Source organism: Scomber japonicus, chromosome 11, assembly GCF_027409825.1.
Source record: "Scomber japonicus isolate fScoJap1 chromosome 11, fScoJap1.pri, whole genome shotgun sequence".
NCBI classification, from domain to species: domain Eukaryota; kingdom Metazoa; phylum Chordata; class Actinopteri; order Scombriformes; family Scombridae; genus Scomber; species Scomber japonicus.
The window spans coordinates 17,381,080-17,404,033 of record NC_070588.1 but is presented as its reverse complement, the minus strand read 5'-3'; the positions used below and the strand labels follow the sequence as shown (position 1 = coordinate 17,404,033).

General features: G+C 40.3%; 3 protein-coding genes across 3 annotated transcripts in view; 2 read left to right on the top strand and 1 right to left on the bottom strand.

Moving 5' to 3' along the window:
- LOC128367835 (activin receptor type-1-like) overlaps positions 1-12,490 on the bottom strand; it is a 28,109-nt gene extending 15,619 nt beyond the window's left edge. Inside the window, exon 1 of the mRNA XM_053328491.1 lies at positions 12,226-12,490. The gene's annotated coding sequence lies outside the window, so the exon portion shown is untranslated. The remainder of the gene's footprint in view (positions 1-12,225) is intronic.
- Positions 12,491-15,271: 2,781 nt separating this feature from the next.
- Positions 15,272-19,601, top strand: c11h7orf57 (chromosome 11 C7orf57 homolog). The gene is made up of 8 exons (XM_053328342.1): positions 15,272-15,323; positions 15,590-15,636; positions 15,844-16,008; positions 16,111-16,207; positions 17,041-17,158; positions 17,426-17,505; positions 18,829-18,926; positions 19,277-19,601. The coding sequence occupies exons 1-8, from the start codon at positions 15,313-15,315 to the stop codon at positions 19,279-19,281; spliced, it is 621 nt and encodes a 206-aa protein (XP_053184317.1). The 5' UTR covers positions 15,272-15,312; the 3' UTR covers positions 19,282-19,601.
- A 655-nt stretch (positions 19,602-20,256) lies between these two features.
- upp2 (uridine phosphorylase 2) lies at positions 20,257-22,884 on the top strand. Its single transcript, XM_053328341.1, has 7 exons — positions 20,257-20,409; positions 20,572-20,686; positions 20,801-20,959; positions 21,101-21,215; positions 21,485-21,694; positions 21,826-21,972; positions 22,209-22,884. Exons 1-7 carry the CDS (start codon positions 20,357-20,359, stop codon positions 22,349-22,351), a joined length of 942 nt encoding a protein of 313 aa, XP_053184316.1. The 5' UTR covers positions 20,257-20,356; the 3' UTR covers positions 22,352-22,884.
- Positions 22,885-22,954: the final 70 nt, after the last annotated feature.

Here is a 22,954-nt window from a genome sequence, read left to right as displayed (position 1 = left end):
GACATAAATGATTAAGCACGTAATGTTAGCATTAGCCTAACAGCGGCGTCTGTACGGGCCACTCACACACAGACCACATGCTGCTCCTTTAATCAGAGCACAAAACAGAGGCTGCCACACAGAGATAATCAGGAGCTCTGTCTGCTCCCTTCGAACCGGCGGAGAGGGGAGCAGCGATGGGGGCAGGGAGCGGGCAGGAGGCGGTAAGGGAGGTATAACCAGAGGGCAACTGGGGGACAGCGGGTCAGAGGAGGGCAGAGAACGGGGCCAGTGTCGGAGAGACCGTGTGGGCCAGAGTGGGCTGCAAAAGTGAGATAGGCTACAGGGAGGGAAGTGGGACAAAGAGGTGTCTGGTGTCAGTGCCCAGGGGGACAGTGGGAAGAACAGCACCATGCTGGTGGGAGATGGTCGGCTGGGCCACGGTTAAGCCAGGGGGCCGGAGGAAACAGGACAAAGAGACGAGCAAGAGGAGTCAGAGACAATAGTCTGGAGCACACAGTTACTGAGTGCAAGAGTCACTGAAAAAAAAAAGAAGTTATTTGGTCTGACTAGTTATCTTGATATTGACTCACATTACTCATGTAGAAAGAGCACAACATCCTGACTCACACACGGCTGACAGATCAATAACTCCCCTCATTTAACTAGCAGAGCGTGTCACGAAGCTCCACTTAATGGCCTCAATTAGTGTAGGTAAATGATTTGTTGCATTTGTGTTTACATTTGCAGCTGAAAGACCCTCAACGGGACACTGAAATGATCTCCCTTGCAATTCCTCTCACCCACACATGCACTTTATCTTAAGTAAGCTATTAAAAGCTGCGGTCTCCAAAACATTTGTATGCATGTATTTCTATTTACACTGCTTACGTTGCATAAGCACCCAACATCTATCCACAAACTAGGCATGGCTAGCTGGTAACGTATCACCAGACTAGCTAACAGCTTTGCTTGATGAATATGCAGCCAGGACTTGTCCGGATACTGGAAACCACTGAAGGGATTCTTGGGGGAGAGATAGTCAGGGCTCGCATCTGCAGAACTGATTGCGATCTGAGCAGACAACTTTATGGCGCTGTGTGTATGTGTGTGTTGCAGCCCTCTATCCCTGCGTATTGAATTCTCTGGCAGTCTTCTGCAGTGTGTGTGTTCACAGAGCTGACATCCTGCCAAGGGTGCGCTCTCATTCCCCCCCCCCCTCTATCTGTCTCATCCCCTCACTTTCCTTTTATTCCCTCTTCCTATATCCTGATGCGGTGTTGAAATAGTAAACCAGTATGAAAACCACATGGTAATGATAACTTAATACCTTTTCCATGTCCATTCAATGGTGTTGGAGCTGATAATCTAATAAGTCTGACCACAGTATGATGTCGAGGGAAATTTCACACAAGCTTGAAAGGATGAGTTATTATACACGTTTTACATATAGTGTCAAATTTTCTCATTGATTAAGCTTCAATTTAACTCCTTTCCTCAACCTCTGGAATGTCAGGAAGGTTATATTTAGTGTCTTGAGCCATTGTTTGCAGTACAAATAAGTACATTTACTGTATGTAGGGATACTTAAGGTTAGGGCTATAATCTGTATTTTTTTTTTGAGTAGCAATGTCTCCAATGACAATGCATCATTCTCAAATAACAAAAAGAAAATAAAGAATTATCATCACTGAGTCCATCTTTTAGCTGTTCTGGTTCACGTTCATGTCACCGCCTCTGGTTAAAACACTATAAAAACCTATTGTACATGTCCTGCTCAGCACCAGACAGCAAACAAATACAATTAATGACTAGCAGGGGAATACTATCAACAATTTAGCAGCCAAATGTTGTTTCCACTGCCTTCAAGTTATTACAGGTATAGTTTTGAGGCATGTGTACTTGGGCATTTCCATTTTCGCTGCTTTAAGGTTCTACTCTACAACATTTAAAAGAGATATATATATTTATTTGACAACTATAGTTACAAGATATTTTGCAGATTCAAGGATAAGTCTGGTGATATTCAACCACCAAAGCCAACAATTGACTGAATGGATCCTGCTAACATATGGTCTGTTTAGCCAAAGCCACTTATAACATATTCCGCAGTGCAATGGAGCTCTACCGTTGTCCTAAAACTATTTTAAAACTGTGTGACGTATTCCTTCATTGCGATGACATCATTTCGGGTTGATCGCACATACATAATCCTGGTGGTGTAAATCCCCACTGATATACCTAATGCACAGCTTCAAATTGTCTACAAAAAATGTTTGTGTCAAGTTGGTAAAAACTACATTGCATAGCTGGAAATTACTCATAAATCTCCATAAAATAAATTATTTGGTCTTTATATTACATTTTTAAAAATATTTGTGGCCCCTTGTTAAAGAAATACATACAGAGGAAACCAAGAATATTACACACATAAAATTATACAGAAGATTACCATCCTAATCCTTTAAGATTTCACATACAATATTTATCATCTTATAAAAAATGATCCATTCTGGAAAAAACTGACAAACAGTACAGCGAGACGTTGGAAGGAGCTCCACTTTAACCAAGCTGTAAAGTTTAAAGGCTGCTTTCACACTGAGGCATCAGTAGCATTAACATATAACAATATGAAAGGAGATGTTCTGCACAGTGATTCATTTGACTTTTAAAAGTACATATAGGCACCAATTCTTGTTCTCTGCTTTGACGCAAGTATCTGATTTGTACTTCTTCATGTATCATGTCAGTTCTTCCGAGATTTGTAAGCATTGACCTTGCACATAGAAATATAAAAACCATACAGAGCTCAACACGAGAAGTGTGTACCGCATTAGACAAAAACCCAGCTGAAACAGACTTGGCAAGTGAAAAGTATGTTAGGGTTGACTCCTGCTGAGTGCTGCTGGAAGGACTTGAAAGTGATCCTACATCAGCGCTCACACTTTGTGACGCCACGTTTCCTTCCAGACTCTTTCCAGTGATCCCACTCCACTGGGCTATCGTGATAAGCACTTCTCTAAGAAGTTGAGTAGATCTTAAAGTGATTAGATAAAGATGATTAAACATGCCACTCAAATGCAGTGATTTACATTTTTCCAAATGTTCAATTAAACCTATGATTTCATTGCCATCTGTTGTTTTCAGGTGGCATTTCAAAAGTGTTTGTTGAAAAATACCTTTAAAACAGTAAAGAGAATTGTAATGGTCTAGTTGGATGGATGCTTTATTATTTTGGTCTGTTTTGTATTCAGGTCAGGAAGAAGGAGAGAATGACAAAACACTTCTTTGCGTGATGAGCATGGTGTTTCACTAAGGTTGACGAGGGAGGAGGCTGGAAGCCTTGCAGGAGCTGCTGAGTCATCATGCTGGCAAAGAGGGAGACGAGAGGTGGAATCTGTGTCTGAGCTGGCAGCCTGGCACAGTTACCATGGCACAAATAGCCCCGGCACCGAGGAAACTGCAGCAAACTGCAGCAAACTGCGGGGAGGCAAGGGAAGAAACAGGCAGAGACTGGAGCGATGCGGAGCCTGCTGTTTGTGTCCCCGTCCCTGTCCCCGACCCAGACCTAGACAGCCAAAGTGCCAGCATGCCATCAGGGACACACAGATGGTTCGCTCCTAGGTGGATGTGGGTGTAATACAGACCTGAGGGCGAAAGTCGTCCTCTTTGCAGTAGCCCACATTCATATTCGCGCTACAGCTCAGCAAACCAACACATTCACCACAGCCTGAAAAACACTCTCTGCCCACAGTCAAATACTACACTGGAGATGACTCAAACTAACCCAGAGAAAAGGAAACTAAAAACTTTTAGCAGAGTAATGAAGGAACACACACACACACACATACACTCACACATCAAGTACAATATAAGCTTCCTTAAAAAGAAGGGCGGACACTAATGATACCTTAGTGTTGGATTTAAATGATTTTTGAGTATCAGGAAGAGAAACACACAAATCAAATAGAAACCTAAAATAAAAGGGCTACTTCATAACGTGCCTATAATATAACGTTCTACATAAAGTTCAGCCAGAGTTGTTTTCAAAATGTGGATGACGACCACGGATGAAGTTAGAAATTCCTAATCGTGGTAATAATGTTTCACAGCAAGGATATTATGAAAATCTTTTGTCATTGTGTAATCCGTAAAAAACTCAAATAAAATCTTGGGGCAAACAAATTTAGGGCAGATGTGATGAGTTCTGTCATCTAGGACACCAGTCATCTCTGGTGGGAGGCCTGTTGTGTAGCTTGCATTTGGATTAAGGCTCCTACACACTGTTCAGTATCTCTTGCAGGTTCATTGCATTTCACACTGTGCAAGATTGGTCTAATAAAATTTAGTCACAAATCTGTGTCAGACCGTACAACATTGATTTTGAGGCATGTCGGATTGTACAAAGACTGGCTGATGAATCGCTGGGCTGTAAATAGAAAAAAAAAGAACATGGATATGTCTCATTATCTAAAAAAAAAAAACAAGACGTGGTCTCAATGCTGGATGGTAGCATCATCATCACCATCATCATCATCATGTCTCGGTGTACTGGGGCCGATTACCCACTAGATGACAACAAGTTTCCAGACGCTGCTGGTCATTATAGCAACAGGATGAGCAGATATCAGGATAAATAATGAGGAATATTGTCTGACAAAAGATCAAGTGAGCAGCTGGCTTCAGTGATGAACTAAGATACCAAGGTAATACTACTGGGTTAAGAAGTGATTCATTAAAAGAATGTAACACTGGTCTAACTTGGCTTTAATTCATGCTAAAAGAAGCAAGAGATGCAAACAAAATGAGGCCCTGCACATCAAGATATCACTCTTTAGCGCCACTGGTGGTGAGAATCTCCAGACTGAGAAATGATTCTGGCTTTGTGGATAAACTGAGTAGGAAAAAACCCTCAAAAAATATTTTTGACATAAAAATCAAATTCAGGTTTTGGCACTCGTCTTGTACAATGGTATAACACAAGTTGAATTCTTCCTTATCCCGCATCACACTCTGGGATTGTATGTGAAAGACGCATTGCTCTGCTGACTGGAAAGAAAGGGTTGTTAAACTTTGGAAAGTCACATCCCCAGCCAAGAGCCGCATCCAATGGGAGATGAAATAAAGACTCCATCCCTCTGGAAGAGCTTGTGGAATCTACAAGTGTCCCATTAGGTCAAGTTCTACAAGATCAGCTCTCTCTGTTCCTTTTCTCCCTCGTCTGTTTTAAAAATGATTCAGGAAACCGACAACAACACAGTCTAACTTTACATTTTACATATCAAATGAAGGGAAATGTCCTCCTCTCGTCCTAGTACCGTCATTGTACTCCCTCATGGCAGGGCTGTACAGTTCTGGAAAGATAATCCCAGCAGTGATCAGCCTCTCTCCCATCTTCACAGGTGCAGCTGAATGCTACAATGCTTCATGGTAAACAAAGTTCTACTTCCCGTGGGTGTCTTCAGTGTCTAAGGGCCTGATTTACGAAAGGTTCACGTGTAAAAACGTGTGCAAACTTGACATCACCCGCAAAAAATGTGCAAGCTGATCTACTAATGCAGCGCACTGAGGCTTGCGTCTTTCAACTGTGCAAGATAGTACGAGCTGTCCAGTTCCACCGCGTCCCAATATTTTTCTCAGATTATCCGGGGTCAGGTCGCAGGGGCAGCAGCCTAAGCAGGGAAGCCCAGACTTCCCTCTCCCCAGCCACTTCGTCCAGCTCTTCCCGGGGGATCCCGAGGCGTTCCCAGGCCAGCCGAGCCACCTCATCTGGCTCCTCTCGATGCGGAGGAGCAGCGGGTCTACTCCAATCTCCCTCCGGATAGCTGAGCTTCTCACCCTATCTCTAAGGGAGAGCCCACCCACCCTACGGCAGGAGCTCATTTCGGCCGCTTGTACCCGCGATCTTGTTCTTTCGGTCACTACCCAAAGCTCATGACCATAGGTGAGGGTAGGAACGAAGATCGACTGGTAAACCGAGAGCTTTGCCTTTCGGCTCAGCTCCCTCTTCACCACGACAGATCTGTGCAGAGCCCGCATTACTGCACCATCCAAAAAATATAATGTTTATGAGACTTAAATCCAATTTGCATAATAATTTAGAATGCGGTGTAGTACGTTTGTCATAATGAATATACAATGTGGGGCGTTTTAACCCCAGTGTGCAAAATACAGGGGGGAGAAAATTCAAATATGTTATTTAGCACACGTATTGTGATTTACCAAACATGAAGATAATTTTACTGACAGAAACTCTGTCTATAAATAATACCTTTGAAGGGCAGGTATTAAGTGATTGCTGTTACTGTGCAGAGGAGGAGACGGACGCACAATGACAGAATACGCACAGGATGGAGTTTATCCACCTGTGTTAATATTTTTGGAGTGGAATATTTTTGGTTTTACGAACAACATTGACTTTGGCACAAATAATCTCCCATATGTCGTTTTTTCTGGTAATGTTTGTTTTTGTTATAACTCAATATATTTGTTAACCTCTTCCACTAGATCCTGATCAAATTTCACTTTGCGCTTGCAGCTTTCTGCTCGTCCAAACTCTCCATTAAGACTCACAAAACCCTCATTTACATACATGCTGTTTTCATTTATGCAGTTATTCTTCGTAGATCACCCGCAAAACGCACAGAAACGAAACCCGCAATCTATTGCACCGTGCACCCAATTAAGTACCCTTTATTTGGGATCTTAGTAAATCAGGCCCTAAGTGTATTACAGTCTGTGTCACAATCCAAACCTTGAGTTTTATGATCCATTGCACCCCTATTCCAACTTTCTTGCCAGACGGTCACAGCATTTTTTTTTTCCTGAACCCCATGCAGTCCCCACTCCGGCAGCCTTAAAGCACTGCACCCATTCAAAGGAACGGGACGACTGCTGTTTTTCCTGCATTGCCGGATTTGGTGTGAATGCAGCCTTTCACAATGTAAGGAATGTAATCAAATGCAAATGCCCCTTTTGCTAATGCCCAATTCTCACTCACACATTCATTGCAGCAGGCAACAGCAGAGCACCTTTTTGTTCCTTGGATACAGTGCAACCCAGAATGTGCACACACTCACACAAACAGTGTATTTGGCCTAGATCAAATGTAATCAGAGACAATAGTTGCCTTTTCTTCCTGATGTAATCCCACCCTATCTTCCACCTCTGCACCACCCTGACACACACTGCCACACACTAAAAAAAATGAAAACGACAAGAATGTTTATTACACTTTCGTTTCTAATAACATTTTGTGATAAATTTGATTGGTTTGCAGACAAGACTGAAAACCCAAGAGAGACAAAGAATAACTTCTCAACAATACACAAAGTTCAACATAAGCATAAGACAGCATCACCCATGCAAAAGAAGCTAAACTTGAGCAAGTATCTCTACAAAGTATAACAGTTTGGTGGTTCCCGCAAGGCTTTATTACGGCTTTGTGTTGGTGAGACAAAGTCCGTGAGACACAACTTACAAGGTTTTACAGCATTGTGAGGAAGACACTGTTAACAAGTGTTCTACGCAATGGTCACCATAGCAATTAGACATTCATTTTCACACAGCCATCAAAACATTTGAAACAGCCAACTCAAACACTGTCTTTATGGCCCTCAGCAATGTTTGCCGACAGAGGAATGCACAAACAGTTACCCTCCAAAAGACCATCTCACAAAGTTCACCGCCCTGGGGCAATACTTCTCTCTAAAGGACACCTTGATTTGTATTGGAGCGCAACCTTTTAACATATTTTTCTCCTTGTGAAACAAGTAAATCAAGTAACTGTCCAAAGAACTGTGTGTGCTCAGGTAACATTTCGTCTTGATTGATGCTGTTCCCACTGAGCTACAGGAGTGCTAACATGTTAGCCTCTGTCTGTGACCCATAAACATCAACCACACCATTCACCACCATGATGATAATCACTCAGCAAACAGCTTGCAACAAAATAATAAATGTGTATACAGCACTATCCTCAGTAGAGGACCTGAGCCGTTACATCCTGCTGCCGATGGACTGTTTATGGCCCAGAGTTTCCTGGACTTTAAGGACCAGCAGTGAACAGTTTTTGATGATTGAGTCAGTAATGGGAAATTATGACGTAAAGAGCCCATGCATGAGGGCTGGGTAACAGTTCAAAATCCACCAAAAGCTTCAACTAATCAATGATTGTTTGGTGTGTAGAAATAACAGAAAATAGGGAAAATGCCACCTAGTACCTAGAACCTGATATGACTATTTCCACTTTGATTTACTAACATATAAAGGATGCATAGATCCAGCTATATATATGTATATATATATTGTCCAGTGGACTTGCATGTCAAAACCACTGAATGACTGAAACATTATAAATACCTCATTTGGCTCAAAGTGGGAAATGGACTGGATTAAGTCTAAGCCCCATCACTGTAACTCCAAAGTACGACCATCATAACAGAACTACTTCAGTTTACAACCTTGCGACCCATGAGATGAAACATAAATTATTTGCAATTTGTAGACAGAGTGCCCATGCCAAATAAGAGCCCATTCCTGAGACTGGGAATGAAATCAGAGCGAGAGAGAAGCAGCAGCCATAACTTTCCCCCCTAACAGCTGAGCAATAAGACAAGAGCACTGAAGCGATTGAAGAGCTCATACAATGTGTATTGCAGACTGTCTCCAGTGCTGTCTGGGGTTAGTGTGGAGAGAAGAGACGAGAGGAGCCACAAGCACTGCAGATCTGTGTGCTTCTGTGCGTGTGTGTGTGTGTGTGTGTGTGCATCTGTGCAGACAGTAGTGTCTCATCTCCCTTCTCTCTGTCTCCACTGGTCTTCATCCACATTTGAACACAGAATAAGAGAGATCAATAAGTCTGTGCAGACTAGAGCCACCAGAAGGAGAGCAAGCTCACAAACTGCAAACAACACAAGACTAAAATCTGGCAGATACACAGACAGTCTTTTATCTCATTCTCTTTTCCCCTCCAACTTCCCGTGTCCTGCTGAGACTGCAGTGCCCGCAAGTCCCAGACAGCTCTCCTCATCGTGATATGTTTGGGCTACATGAGGCAGATAATTATTAAAAGGCTCAAGGATTTTTTGACTAAAAATATCACTGCAGACAGAGGGCCCCTTTCTATAAAATTGGACATGAGCATAGAGCAGAAGCAAATTCAACCCACATGCGGTGTTCCTCTGCAGCCTGCTGCCTCATCTGATGCCAGGTCTGTTGCTAGTCAAACTTTCTAGTAAGTCAGCATATACACACACAGATGTACGTGTACACACACACACACACACACACACACACACACACACACACACACACACACACACACACACACACACACGGCCAAAATCTGCGGCAAGATAGCTGACAGATGCACATAAAGGTTGTTACTCTGATGCTAGACTTTAAGCCAAGTCCTTCCCCCTTTCTATCCTTTAGTGGACACCTCCCACCCGCATACATACACACACCCTCATATACTGTGTCTCAAACACACTGCACACATATCTCCTCCCTCCCTTTCTTCCCTAACTTGAGAGCCACCTACATGGAAGAGCGACAAGCCTCAGACTCTTGCTCAGACTTGAAGCAGTCTATCTTGGTCTCATAACTGCAGTTCTCTCGTTAATGACAGACTGTGTAACCTGATTCCACACACATACACATACACACCACCCAACCCCCAGCACTCGCTCTGGTTTTTTTTTTTTTTTTTTTTGAGCTAGCGCTTCCCTCTCCCTCCACTTGCATATTGTTCCAACCCAAACTGCCAGCTGCTTCTGACAGCCAAATTACTGTGCATGAAGAAATGATTGCTATCGAAGTCTATCAGCAACCCCAATACCCCCCCCCCCCCCCCTTCGCCTCATGCTTTCTGAAGTGCTCAGACCTCTGTGGGAAAATTATACACTTTATAGCTTTCAGACAGGGACGGCTACGACAGTGTTCTGATGTAGAGGCCAAGATGTCTGCAGAAAAATGATTTGAGAGTCATAATGTAGAAAGGAAAAAACTTGAATGAGGACCTGTGTAACAGTCCAAACTTTCAGCTTACTATGAAAAGGTCTGTTTCTAATTGTTTAGTATTATATCACTTATATATATATATATATCCTAAAATAGGGATAATGATTATTTCTATTATCAATTACTCTCATTATTCTACTGAAGTGAATTGCAAAGATATTATTCATTTTGTGAAACAGAGAAAAGCCATAAATCATCAACACTGAAGACACTGGAATGAGCATTTTCCTTCATAAATGACTTATAATCAGCTAACAGCTAACACATATTCAAACATCCTGATTATAATCCTCTTAAAAACACACACATTTGGAAGCAAACTCATGAAGATAATGTTCTCATCCACTGCATCTGTGCTTTTCAACGTCCCCCCAAACGACTCCTATTGTCTGAGATGCATTGAGACAGATAACCTCCTAACTGCCTGTAGACTGCATTATCACAGATAGGCTGTTTGAAACAATGACACTGCCCCAAAAGCATACAATAACATTGTTGTAGACCAAGAAATGAGAGGGCTAATCACAATAGCAGGGCCGGTGACAACAATCGGGCCGTTGCCTCGGCTGAGCAGAACAGGATCCTCAAAGATCCCCTGGAACTGAACCATATCTCAGGCCAGACTGTGTGACGTCCCATTATCTGACCACTATCAGCCAGACTCCATGATGCAAGTCACTGAGAACGCTGGGCGCCCACAAAGAGGCCAGACCTCAGTGATTGGTCAGCTATGGGGTTACATTCTCCAGATTGTCGACCAACCACATGAACACACAGCCACAAACTGCCGCTAACAAACAGCCCCTCTAATCCTGTCACAGACTGCTCTGTTAATTCATCGACTCATACACTGTCAATTTCTTTCCATCCCATAATACGCCTGCTAAAAGGAAAGAAGAGCTCTCTATCTCTACCTTTCCAATACAATACAATCCATGTATTACAGCTTCACCTGGTGGGGGTCATTAGTATCCAGATTCATTTTGAGCAGCTAATTCATGTTGATTAAACGGTCTCTTGTTCCACATTACTGCATATGTTAGACCGCCAGAGTGTCATACGTATACATCTGCAGAGTATCAGCTGAATGCTTTAAGTGTGTCACACTGTTCATTATTTGCTAAATTAAAAAAGGAGCCCGGCTGAGCTCTTCTCATTCACACAGGCTACCAAAGCAAATTCAAAATCCAGCTTTCCCCAGACGTTTGGGCAACTAGTGAGGGGGAAAAAAACTTGATTAGTACGTGGGAATGTGATTTATTTCGGAGGGGGTGGCACATTGTCTGAGCGGATTCGGAGAAGAACACTCCGGCGTGAGACATTCCCATTCACACATCTTTTTTTTTTTTAAATCGGCACAATTATCCCTGAATGTTTTCAGCCAGCATTAACACCTTTCTAATGAAGTTTGCACCCTCTCATCAGCAGATCTACTCTCCTTTATGTTTGATTTCCTGCAATCTTATCTCTTTCCATTTCCTGTTTGGTCTGAGGAGAGGGGAGGGGGTATGTCAACAAATACTTTTACATGATGTATATAGGTAATACAATGACAATATTTGAGTGCTTCTTCATTGCAAACTAGCTCCAAATTGAACTCCAGATCACTCAAAGTATTTTGACCCCCCCCCACTTCTCCTCTAAAACTGCAGGATTGTGATGTTAAAAGTGTCTCAGCATGGGATGATGAGACACACGATCAAGCAAGGCAGACCCTCCCAAAGACTGTTTGCATCACAATAAACTTAGAAGTCACAACTAGTTGCGAGGCTATGAGCTTGATGCGATTGCTGAAAAATTCAAATTACAACCACTGAAAAGTCGCAGTGTTGAAATGGAGACTTTTCTTTTTTTACTTTCTTTATAGTCTACTCAGTCACTTGGCCTGTAGCTCATCACCATTTATCAACAATCATCAACAACAACAAAAGAAGGAAAAGAAAAGAAAAGATCATGTCATAAAATCATAGTCTCCCCTACGCAAATCATATACAGGCATTCATTCACACAGTCTAACCTAAATAAGGAGGATAAATAAATATATGTGCTTTAAACAGGTCAAGATTTTCCTAAGGATAACAGAGAGAGACAAGATTTGGTCTGACGAGCACATCAGCAAACTTCTCACCACGTACACGAAAAGGTATGTAAGAATACAACACTGAGGGTAAAATTACAGGCCAGGGTTTCTAGTACTTTATCACAAAACAGGATTCAACTTACCGTGCGGGTAATTTTTCAAAGTGCTTTTTATAAGGGCTCGTCAAACTGGCTCGAGTCGAACTACTCTGCCATCTCCCGAGATTTCACCGACAATACCCGATTTGTTTTCCAAAGTCTGAGCCGCGGAGCCGACTACAAGACGCCAACATGATCGTCCGTCGTTTTTCCTCGGTGAAAGAAAAAGAAGAGAGGAAAAAAAGTGAGGACTTCACTCGGTTTTCTTGTTCGGGAGTGACAGACAACGAGGGTACATGTTGTAACGCTGTCCTTCTTTACACATTAGCACTGTCTGGACTTCACAACTCGCACTACGGCGGCGGCACGGAGGCACACAGCCAGGATTGGAGGAGGAAGTTACTATCAACTCACTGCAATTAATCCGCACACACGACAGGATAAACACACGAGCTTCCGGTTAGACATTTCAGAATAAGTGTTGTCTGTCTTTCAGGTTGATAATATTCACAGGTGTGGAAGAAGAATTCATATAAAATATATAAAAAATATAAAACGATACTCCATCACAAGCACAGTAATAGTTATATGGATCACACTGTCAACATTAATAGTTATATATATTTATTAAAAATACAGTCACCGCCCCTTTATTAGGTACATAAGTGCAAACTACTGCAATCCAATACAACAACTCTGCTATAAACTCTACATTTATGAAGCTTATATGGTCTCGGCTTTTGTTGACATTGTCAAGAAAGTGATAATTCTACTGTATGTTTATTATTGAGGTCAGTGGGTGATGGTGATGTGCTAGGGTGCATTATATTGAATGGTGTTACATGGTGTCCACTCCTTTACTATACATGAAGGGGGCAAAATATTAGGAACACCCTTCAATAATGCACCTCAGTACGCCATCACCACTCAGTAGGCTATGACTTCAGTAATAAACATATAATGTAGAAGTATCACTTTTTGACAATGTTAACAAAAACTGAAAATGTATAAAGTTTTTTTTTTAAGTAGAATTTATGGCAGAGCTGTTGTTGGATTGAATTAGATTGCACAGGTGTACCTAATGAAGTGGCCAGTGACTGCAGGCTGCAGTATACCTATGCATATGTTTGTGTGTGTTTGTGTGTGTGTGTGTGTGTGTGTGTGCGTGTGCGTATGTGTGCGTGCGTGCGGGAGTCAGGGTCATTCACTGTTCTTCAGGTTGTGGCATGCTGATACATGTTGGGTATCTTGATGTCAAGATATGCCCTGTCTCTTTCTCCAATAGACATATTTTTACATTGCTCTCTCTCTCTCTCTCTCTCTCTCTCTCTCTCTCTCTCTCTCTCTGTCTCTCTCTCTCTCTCTCTCTCTCTCTCTCACACACACACACACACACGCACACACACACACACACACACACACACACACACACACACGCACACACTATACATATATGGAGAACCTATTTTTTATTTACAGTGTAGTATTGCCACAGTGTAGTATTGCCAGTGTAGTTAAGCATTTTTCCTCTTGCCACTAAGAATGGAAGCACTAATGGCTTGCCTTGGCCTATGTGTGCAGCTTGGTAATTTCATTAAACACAAAAAAAGTATACAAGCACAAAACTGATCAAATTGAGGTATTAAAACTAGATTTTAACACAGGGACAGGATTGCCTTTAAGACCCTTTTCATGTCAGATGATATTGTGCTTCAGTGGTGTATATTCCCAAACACATTTTCAATGAGATTAGGGGGGCAAAACATCTAACACACTATAGCCTGCAGTTTTCAGGTCTTTGGGCAGTTGCCTCCTTTGTCTAGTTGGTAATCCAACCCTGCTATGTAGTTAACAATGCATCATATGTTATAAGAAAACTGCATGTTTTGTATGAACACTCTGAACCCACAGAGTGGTTATACTGCAGTGTTAAATAAAGAGTGAAATGAAATGTTCTCCTGAGATACACTATGCTTTTATGCTGAGGCAAAAGTGTACATTTCCTGTCACAGACTTATTCTCTCTGAGTAGCTTGACACGTAATTAAAGAAACATTTCTATTTAATTTGGGCTATGCATGTTCCTGACTCAATATTAAAGTTGTGGGGCTTCAACTATTTCGGTATGTTTCAGACAATAAAAATGATGTTCACTAACAAACATGATCGGTAAACTGAAAAATGCCTTTACTGTCAAATATATTGCTATATATATGAGAAATGTTTACTTTCCTTTCCCTTGCACACTTTTATTAGCTAGTACATGTTATTTCTTAAACGCTTGAGACATTGTTTCATTCATTTTAACTGCAGATTATTCAGAAAGCTAATTCAGTATGGGTGAAAAAAAAAACCCAATTTAGCTTAATAGACCAATTTTCAGACAGCATATAGGTTAATAGCAGCCACATAATTAAGCAGTAAGTCACTGTCAAAAATACTTATGGAGATTATAGGCTACTGTTATAAAGAAATAAGATTATTTTTTAATAAAACTACTGAATATCTTTTCAAATAGCAATAAAGGGATTCAGTGTACACATAAAGGCAAAAGTCTATTTCACAGTAATAATCCTTTCCTTCACAAAGACCTCGATATCCATCTTTTCTGCGTGTTTAATGCATCAATGATAATTTAACCATTACTCAACACTGCCAACAACGTACAGAAATTTGAAATAAGGTGTTTGAGAGAATATCTTAATAATGAACAGGGGGGAAAGGCAAAAGTATCCTTAAGAAAAGTCAGTGGGCTAGAGTAGAGTAGAGTAGAGTAGAGTAGAGTAGAGTAGAGTAGACAGATAGATTGATTTATTTGAAAAACTACATTTGTGAATACCCAGCAATTATATTCATCGCATTAACAACAAAAATCTGTTTTACACACAACTGCACGCATTCATTTATTGTAGGTACATTTTCAATTTCTACTTTGTGTTAAAAATACATAACTTCTGTATTAATCAAACTGTTGACCTGTGATATCTGTTAGGACCCTTTAAATAACCTCCACACTGTCAGAGAGCAGCCGTTAACCACGCCGTCACCTTAATGTCCGTTTCCATGACAACAAGGTCCCAAGTTCCAAACAGAGTCAACGTTTCACACACAGCAGTTTTTCTCCGCGTCCAAAATGTTTTCAGAGTAAGTAAGATACCAATTGATGTAGTGAAATAAGAATATTTGTGTAGTTTCAGTGTGTTTTTAACTTTTTCTAGAGACTATTTAGCGTCGTCGCCTAACCACTCGTTGAGCTAAACTTAAGGCTTGATAGACAAACTGACGGCAACCAACTGGCTAAGCTAACGTGACCGTTAACGTTCATGAAGTAACCGCATATCACAATGCTCCTCCGTACAAGGTTAAAGAGAAGTTGACATTGTGCTGGGTTTTGTTTCCATTTCTACTAGAAATTCCGCATTTCTCATGAGTAACGATCTCCAACCATCAAAGTCTGGCAAGTACAACCGCTCATAGTAGTTTAGTTTGTTCTCTCTGGTTACAGCCTGTGTATCCTGTGTCGTCCGCAGGGAGACTCTTCTGCTGGGAAGATGCTGCTACTTTGGTCAAATGTTATGTTAGAGGTGTATGAAGCAGTCAGAAGAAATGCGATGTTTTCCCTTTCTCTTCACGTTGTGTGTGTGTCTGTGTTTTAACTTTACAGGTCTGAAAGCAGGGTACCATGGCATAAATGGCCAGATCTCCCAGATCCCAGGACTGTCCCCAGTTGTCAACGCGGTTGGTGAGGAGAAGGCCCGTGGGAGAAGGGGAGGAGTCCTAGACAGTGACTCTGACTATGTCAAGCTTGCAAAACAAGGAGGACACAAGGGTAAAACCATCCTGCTGCTTTGTACCTACATATCCATCTGGCTGGATTATGCCCTTTGCCTGCATTTATTTTTGTCTTTTCGTATTCATCCTTGTTCAACAGGACTCCTGTGGCACGAGGAGTCACTTGCCTCTCAACGTAGTTCATACAAACCTCCAAACTGGTTCTGCCCCACACCAGAAGACCGCACCATACCGAGGTACTGTAACTGTTGATGTGCACTGAGTAGTGGCCACAGTTTATGTTTAAAATACTTCCACCATTACTAACAAAACTGTTGCTGTATCACCACTCACTCCTTGTACTGCTAATATCCTACCACTGCCAGTACTGCTACTTGACTTCACACAATGACTTCACAATTTTTTAAGTCTATCTTTAAAAAGGTCCCTAAATGACCATTGAAACACATTTTTCTTGCTAACCATTCCTACAGTTCATACTGACCATTAGTAAGTTCCCTTCATGATGCACTTACAATGTAAGTGATGGCAAGTACAAATTAGTCAAATCAAGTAGATGCCTTTCAGCATTACTGTTTTTAGTGCCAAAGTCCCTCTTTAATACTTCCACTGCAGCTCAACAGAGAAATACAAAAAGGGAAAATTATGCTAATAAGGCTGTAAATCTGACAGATATCCACTTGATATGACTAACAAAGACTGCTGAAGCCTCATGTAAGCTTCAGATAAACTTTTAACGCATTTATGCACAAAATGGCTGTGTGGACACACTGTGGATTTTGGCCCCCATCACCTACATTGAAAGCACATTTGAAGGGGATCTTTTAACAGCCAGTATGGAACAGGTATGGACAGGAGGAATGATTACAACAAGGAAAACCTCTTTCAGCATTCACATGACTGTTGTTTTAAGACCTGTAACAAGCTTTCAAAGTCCTGTGGAATAAAATAAACAGTTATAATCAGCTATTATAAAAGATAGATTTCCCTTAATTGTCTTCATTATCTATTCCAGTTATCAGTAGGTGATGGATACATTTCATATCTCTCTATTGTGTTTTTCCATCAGCCTAATTACCAGCGAAGATAAGAAAGACCCTGGAGCGTTTCAACACATGAAACCTCCTTTTGGGAATGACAATATGTCAACATGGGAGAGGGATGATGGCTGCAATGGCGAAGAGAAGGTAAACAGAGAATTGCCAAAGTAATTTAGAAAGTAATGTAGCCACATGAGTCACCACAGTATTAATTTATTGTAGTTTTACACACTACAGTCATTTGTTACCTGTTCTGGCAGACCTACTTTGTGATAGCAGTCTATGTTTCTCAATGATTAACTGTCAGCATTCTGCCAAATTCTATGAAAAAAGAGATTTAAAAAAATACCCTGTTTTTTATTAATATTCACAAAATAACCGCCACACCCTATAACTTTGTTTGATGTTCTGCAGAACAACAATGTTCATAACAACCAGATGGAGAATTTACAGTCATCCTTTGAACTTCATGAGGCCAGCAAATTCAAGAGGACGTAAGTTGCTGTGGTCACAAGATGGCGCTGTTGTTTTGTATCATATTGGCTTGTATCTTAGAGCGCTGCCTTTCTGCCAACTCTCAGCAAGAGAGCATAAAATATAATATATTCACAGGCCAATGATCTTATTATATAGCTCACATCTATGTCCATGGTTTAATTGAAAGTAAGCTAGTGAAAGGAAAACATGGTCATTTTTTTTCTTTTTCTTTTTATTAACGTGCCAGAAGTGCCCAGCCCAGATACATATTTAGCTTCAGATACCTATTTAGCAAACTTAAAGACATTCAAGTTAAACAACTACAACGCGGTTATATCAATACAAAACCAACTAAATCTAAACTATAGGTATTGCAATAGTTAGTTAAATAGTGGTTAAATATGGATATAAATGTTATTAGAACAGGACTTATGTAGTCTATTCATGTGATGTTTGGTGTTGCAGGTGTTTTGTCAAATTGTTTGGGTTTAAACAATATGATATTTAGTTAATATTTCAGTAATAGTAAATCTGAAACAACATTTAAACATTAGTGTATTTCAGTGAAATAGACCATATTTCTGCATGACTTAGCAGAAATGCTCATGGGCAGTCAGTGCTGGGGTCGAACAGAACAGCACACAGAGTAATGGCCTCTAGATGTTCACCTGAGTGTTTGCTTTGGCTCACAGCTGGTCTGTGCTGCGTGTTCCCTGTAGCTTAGGGAAATGTCAATGACTTGTCAAAAACTCAAAATAACTTCTTATACAGCAACATAAAAACTATGATCATGGACAATGTATTGTTATGATACTGATGTTGTGATATTGTGAGTACGCAAAGCATTCACTGCAAAAAATAAAGTTATGCTAAAATTGTATTTGTCAAAACAAATAAAACAAATGGCAGAACGGTTGAAATTATTCCACCTGTTGCCAGAACAAATCATCTTGTTTACAGTTGATGTCTTGCTGCAAGATATTGACTGTGAGAGCCAACAGAACAGAGAGTCTAGAACATCCCAAAACAAGTGGGACTGGCTGAGTGAAAATAAGTATTGCTTTGTTTGAAGAAAAACTGTAATTGGAGGAAAACTGACAAATGTAAACTGCGGTTGTTTTTTCTCTGCTCTTTGTTGGTTGAATGTTTTGCCAATGAGTTGCCACATTTTGTCTCAGTATACAGTGTTGGTAGGATAGAGTTCACCTTCAGTGCTTAAACTGTGTCTGCTGTAGAGGCAATACATGGTGATGACAAAACACTGTATTACATTTGTAACTACAAAAGCAGCATAATTTGATCCCCAATAAACAGTTTCTGTCATGTTCTTGTGCTCACAGAATGTATGACAAGAGACCGGCTCCTGTCGACATGTCTAAACTGTTGAGCTTTGGTTATGTAGATGACAACAAACCAACAGCCAACACTTTGGTGTCAAGTAAGTGGCTCACTGTTTCTTATTGCACTCATGAGTTACAATCCTACAGGTAATTCAATAAATCTTTTATTTTACTGCTTTCCCATTATGCTTTGGAAATCCACGTCTGGTATAATAAAAGTGAATGAAGCCAAGCTGTTGAGCAGTGCATTGATTTTATGTGACTTCATAAATGAAAGTAGATGAGAGAATGACAGTCACAAAATTTGAGGTGTGACATTGTGAGGTTTCAGCCATTAAAAATGTATGATGCCTCTTGATAATACCGTGTATGAATGAAAATCTTGACTTTCATTAGTATATATTATTAATAAATGTAGTGATGGTGATTATGTTTTCTATGTCAACAGATTAGAGGACTGCCAGTGTGTGGGACAAGGACGCATCAAATGAAATGTCTCCAACAGGATTAGCTGCCATCTTCTTCTCCGACAACAATTTATTTTTACCCCGTCATGCTGAGCCACATTGAATGTTACTTAGTTTAGTTACTTAGTAGCATTCCAGATGTGTTCTCAAGTGTGAAACTGCTTCATTGAATTATAACCAGGACCTTTAGTTGATTGTGCCTGTTAGTTGTGCCACGTTTACTGCATTTGTTAAGTAAGGAAGGTGCAAGTTAAGTCCTGTGTTAAGTTTTTTGCTGTGTCTGCAACGTTGTAAAAAGCAGGTTATTGTTTGATAATTCAAATAAATTTAACTTTTTCAACATTTATCTTAATCATTCATCTTTTTTGCTTTCCACTTTTGTACCATTTGCTCTCACAGACTGAGATTTAAATGTAAATAGTTTGTTACGTAATACAGTAAGCAAATATACAAATGATGCCTCATTTTGAGGGACACAATAGAATGTCGCTCTTTAAGGAAATGATTAAAAAACATAATTTGATGTGGTTGATTTTTGCAGTACTCATGCATATTGATGAGCATTTCTCTTGGTTGTACATTACAGTGGCTCTGTTTGTTTGCTAATGTGTTACATGCCAGTGTTAGACGTTATCTCTGTTCTTTGAAAAAGCTGTATTTCATAATATGTCAGGCGATCACTGTCTTCATATTACGTGCTCTGAACACACTGCGGCTCATGCTATGGAACATAAACATGTAGACGGCTTACATCACACCAGTTCATTTGGTCACAGCTGATAGAGTTTGCTTTCTGAAGGTGCAATGACACTTTGGAACTGGGACAATCATTTTCTATATAATTGATCTTGCTTCTTGTTTATTTAGGCTGGTAAATGTTTTTGTCAGAGGGAAGACTACTCCTCTCTGTTGAACCAATCAGTAGCAAGGTCACAGGTCACCACTATATAAACTCTGCAGCGAGACATAACTCCTATTCAAAAAACAGCTGCAAATTAGTTTTCGGAGGATTTACACAAGAACAGAGTTTAAAACTTCATTTTGCTTCGTCTCCTGGAATCATGGCACCAATTCTACTGAACTGTATGGGGAATGATCACAAGGAGTATATCAAGTAAGTATTTTCAAGTTTTAAATGCATTGTTTTTGATTCTTGCTCTTCTTAAAAGCCTTTTTCTTCAATCATCATCATCTTGAGCATGTATAGTTAGTACACATGTAGGGCTTACCTCAGCCTTCTGTTCGTGTTTTAATTGCTGCACTAAATTGCTCTTAGAGAACAAGTCCAAGTGAAAAACCCCTACCTGGATACCATGGAGGAGGATATTCTCTACCACTTCAGCTTGAGCACCAAGACTCACAACCTCCCAGAAATGTTTGGAGATATTAAGGTTTGTGAATCAAAAGCCAGATTAAGGAGACACATTTATTCTTAACAACTCATACAAAAGCTAGAAAACAGAATGTAATAGTCCTCTCTTTCTCTATCTCTCTGTTTCCTTTAGTTTGTGTGTGTTGGTGGCAGTGCAAATCGAATGAAGGCCTTTGCCCAGTTTATCCACCAGGAGTTGGAACTGCCTGGAAACCCAGATGAAATCGGAGATATCTGTGAGGGGACTGATCGCTACTGCATGTACAAAGTGGGCCCAGTGCTTTCTATAAGTGTAAGTATTTCATAACTAGTTTGCACAGAACAATCATATGCACAGTCCTTATATACTTCAAATATTACATTACTGCTGATAGGATTGGTCCTTTCACTTGTTTAAGAATAATTTGCATCCTGCTCTTTTTTTCTATCTCAGCATGGCATGGGTGTCCCCTCAATCTCCATCATGCTGCATGAGCTCATCAAACTGCTGCACCATGCCCAATGCCGTGATGTGGTTCTGTTTCGCCTGGGAACATCTGGTGGAGTTGGTAAGAAGCTTTATTTTCACCAACCAATAATTATATTGTAGGGAAAAGATTATTCCTGTATTTTAAGTAGTTTTCAGTTTCATGTGTGTGAGTTCTTTTGAAAATTACTATTTTGAGATTTGGGACAAACATGAACAAGAAACAAACATCTGTATAAACATCTTCTAAATATTTTTTGTTTGATGCTAAATGTAAACAAAAAATGAATATCAAAAAAGAAAGTGACTGAATGAATATTTTTTTAAATTTTTATCTGCCATGTTCTCAAGGTCTGGCTCCAGGGACGGTGGTAATCACAGAAAAAGCAGTGGACTACGCCTTCAGGCCCCAGTTTGAGCAGGTGGTTCTGGGTAAAGTGATCACCCGGAGCACTGAGCTGGATGAAGGGGTGTCCAATGAGCTTCTGCAGTACTCCTCCGAGCTTGAAAACTTACCGACAGTGATCGGAAACACCATGTGCACCCATGATTTCTATGAAGGTATAAATCACATTTCATGCACAGGTTGTTTGATATCACAGTTTGTATTTATTCGCCTACAGTACAGGTGAGAACTTAAGCACTGCATCCATAGGTCAAGTAGTGAAAATTCCTTTGCTATGTCTCTCTAGGCCAGGGCCGACTTGACGGGGCTCTGTGCTCCTTCTCTCATGAAGAAAAACTGGAGTATCTGAGGAAAGCCTATGAGGCCGGAGTGAGAAATATCGAAATGGAGTCCACCGTCTTTGCAGCTATGTGCCGTGTTTGTGGTCTCAAAGGTATTTTTTGTTACATAACATGGAATATTTCCCATAGAGCTGCAGCTCATCAATGTTTTGCAACCTACTGATATACGATTAGAGATACATTTTAATGAGTAAATGTCCACTTATTAGTCACTTAGATATCGATCTTTAAAGATAAAAGTTGTAGTAATGATCAACTGACTTCCATCATGAAGAACAAAGAAATTTGAAACACAGAATGACTGTTTATCTCTTATTTTACCCCACAGCTGCTGTGATCTGTGTAGCATTGCTGAACCGCTTTGACGGAGACCAAATCACATCTCCTCATGATGTTCTGGTGGAGTACCAGCAGAGACCTCAGATCCTGGTGTCCCACTTCATCAAGAAACGCCTGGGACAGATTGCCTGAGACCTCAGCGCCTCTTATCAACCCCAGACCTCCCAAATGACTGTATATAGCTTTGACTGATATGTGTATATACTGTACTTAACATATTAATATGTGCATTAGACACTTATTTAAAAAAATGTCAAGATATGTATGATCCCTTTGATAAAGCTAAAATATTATGTATGTTGCACATATATTTGCGTATATATATAGTATGTATTATGTTTTACTATTTAATAGTTTGCTACCTATGTATGAGAATAATCATTTTCTAACTAATGTGTTCTGTATGTTGATTTCAATACTTGACTTTTCAACATTTGGTACTTTGTCTGTTAGCGAGGAACTATTGATTATATTTTGGTTGTTGGCCAAGTCCATAACTTCTAGATAATAATCATCTGGATCTTCACACAATGTGCTTCAGTGATCAATGTGTTATTAAATACTCAGACACATATATTACATTTAGTAGCTTCTGCCATATAAGCTTGTCTATGCAATGTAAACCTCACATAAGAAGTCAATAAATATTGATGAATCTGCAGAAAGGTCATTTTCATTTGTTGGAGATACATAATTATCACTCAGATACTGTATGATACTGCATTGCTCATGAGG

Excerpts from the sequence above, each read along its gene's own strand:
- c11h7orf57 (XM_053328342.1), top strand. Across the intron at positions 15,637-15,843 it reads TCTCCAACCATCAAAGTCTG|GTCTGAAAGCAGGGTACCAT; the intron begins GCAAGTACAACC and ends TTAACTTTACAG. Across the intron at positions 17,159-17,425 it reads GCTGCAATGGCGAAGAGAAG|AACAACAATGTTCATAACAA; the intron begins GTAAACAGAGAA and ends GATGTTCTGCAG.
- upp2 (XM_053328341.1), top strand. The coding sequence starts at position 20,357 with ATGGCACCAATTCTACTGAACTGTATGGGGAATGATCACAAGGAGTAT. Across the intron at positions 21,216-21,484 it reads GGGAACATCTGGTGGAGTTG|GTCTGGCTCCAGGGACGGTG; the intron begins GTAAGAAGCTTT and ends CATGTTCTCAAG. Across the intron at positions 21,973-22,208 it reads CCGTGTTTGTGGTCTCAAAG|CTGCTGTGATCTGTGTAGCA; the intron begins GTATTTTTTGTT and ends TTTACCCCACAG.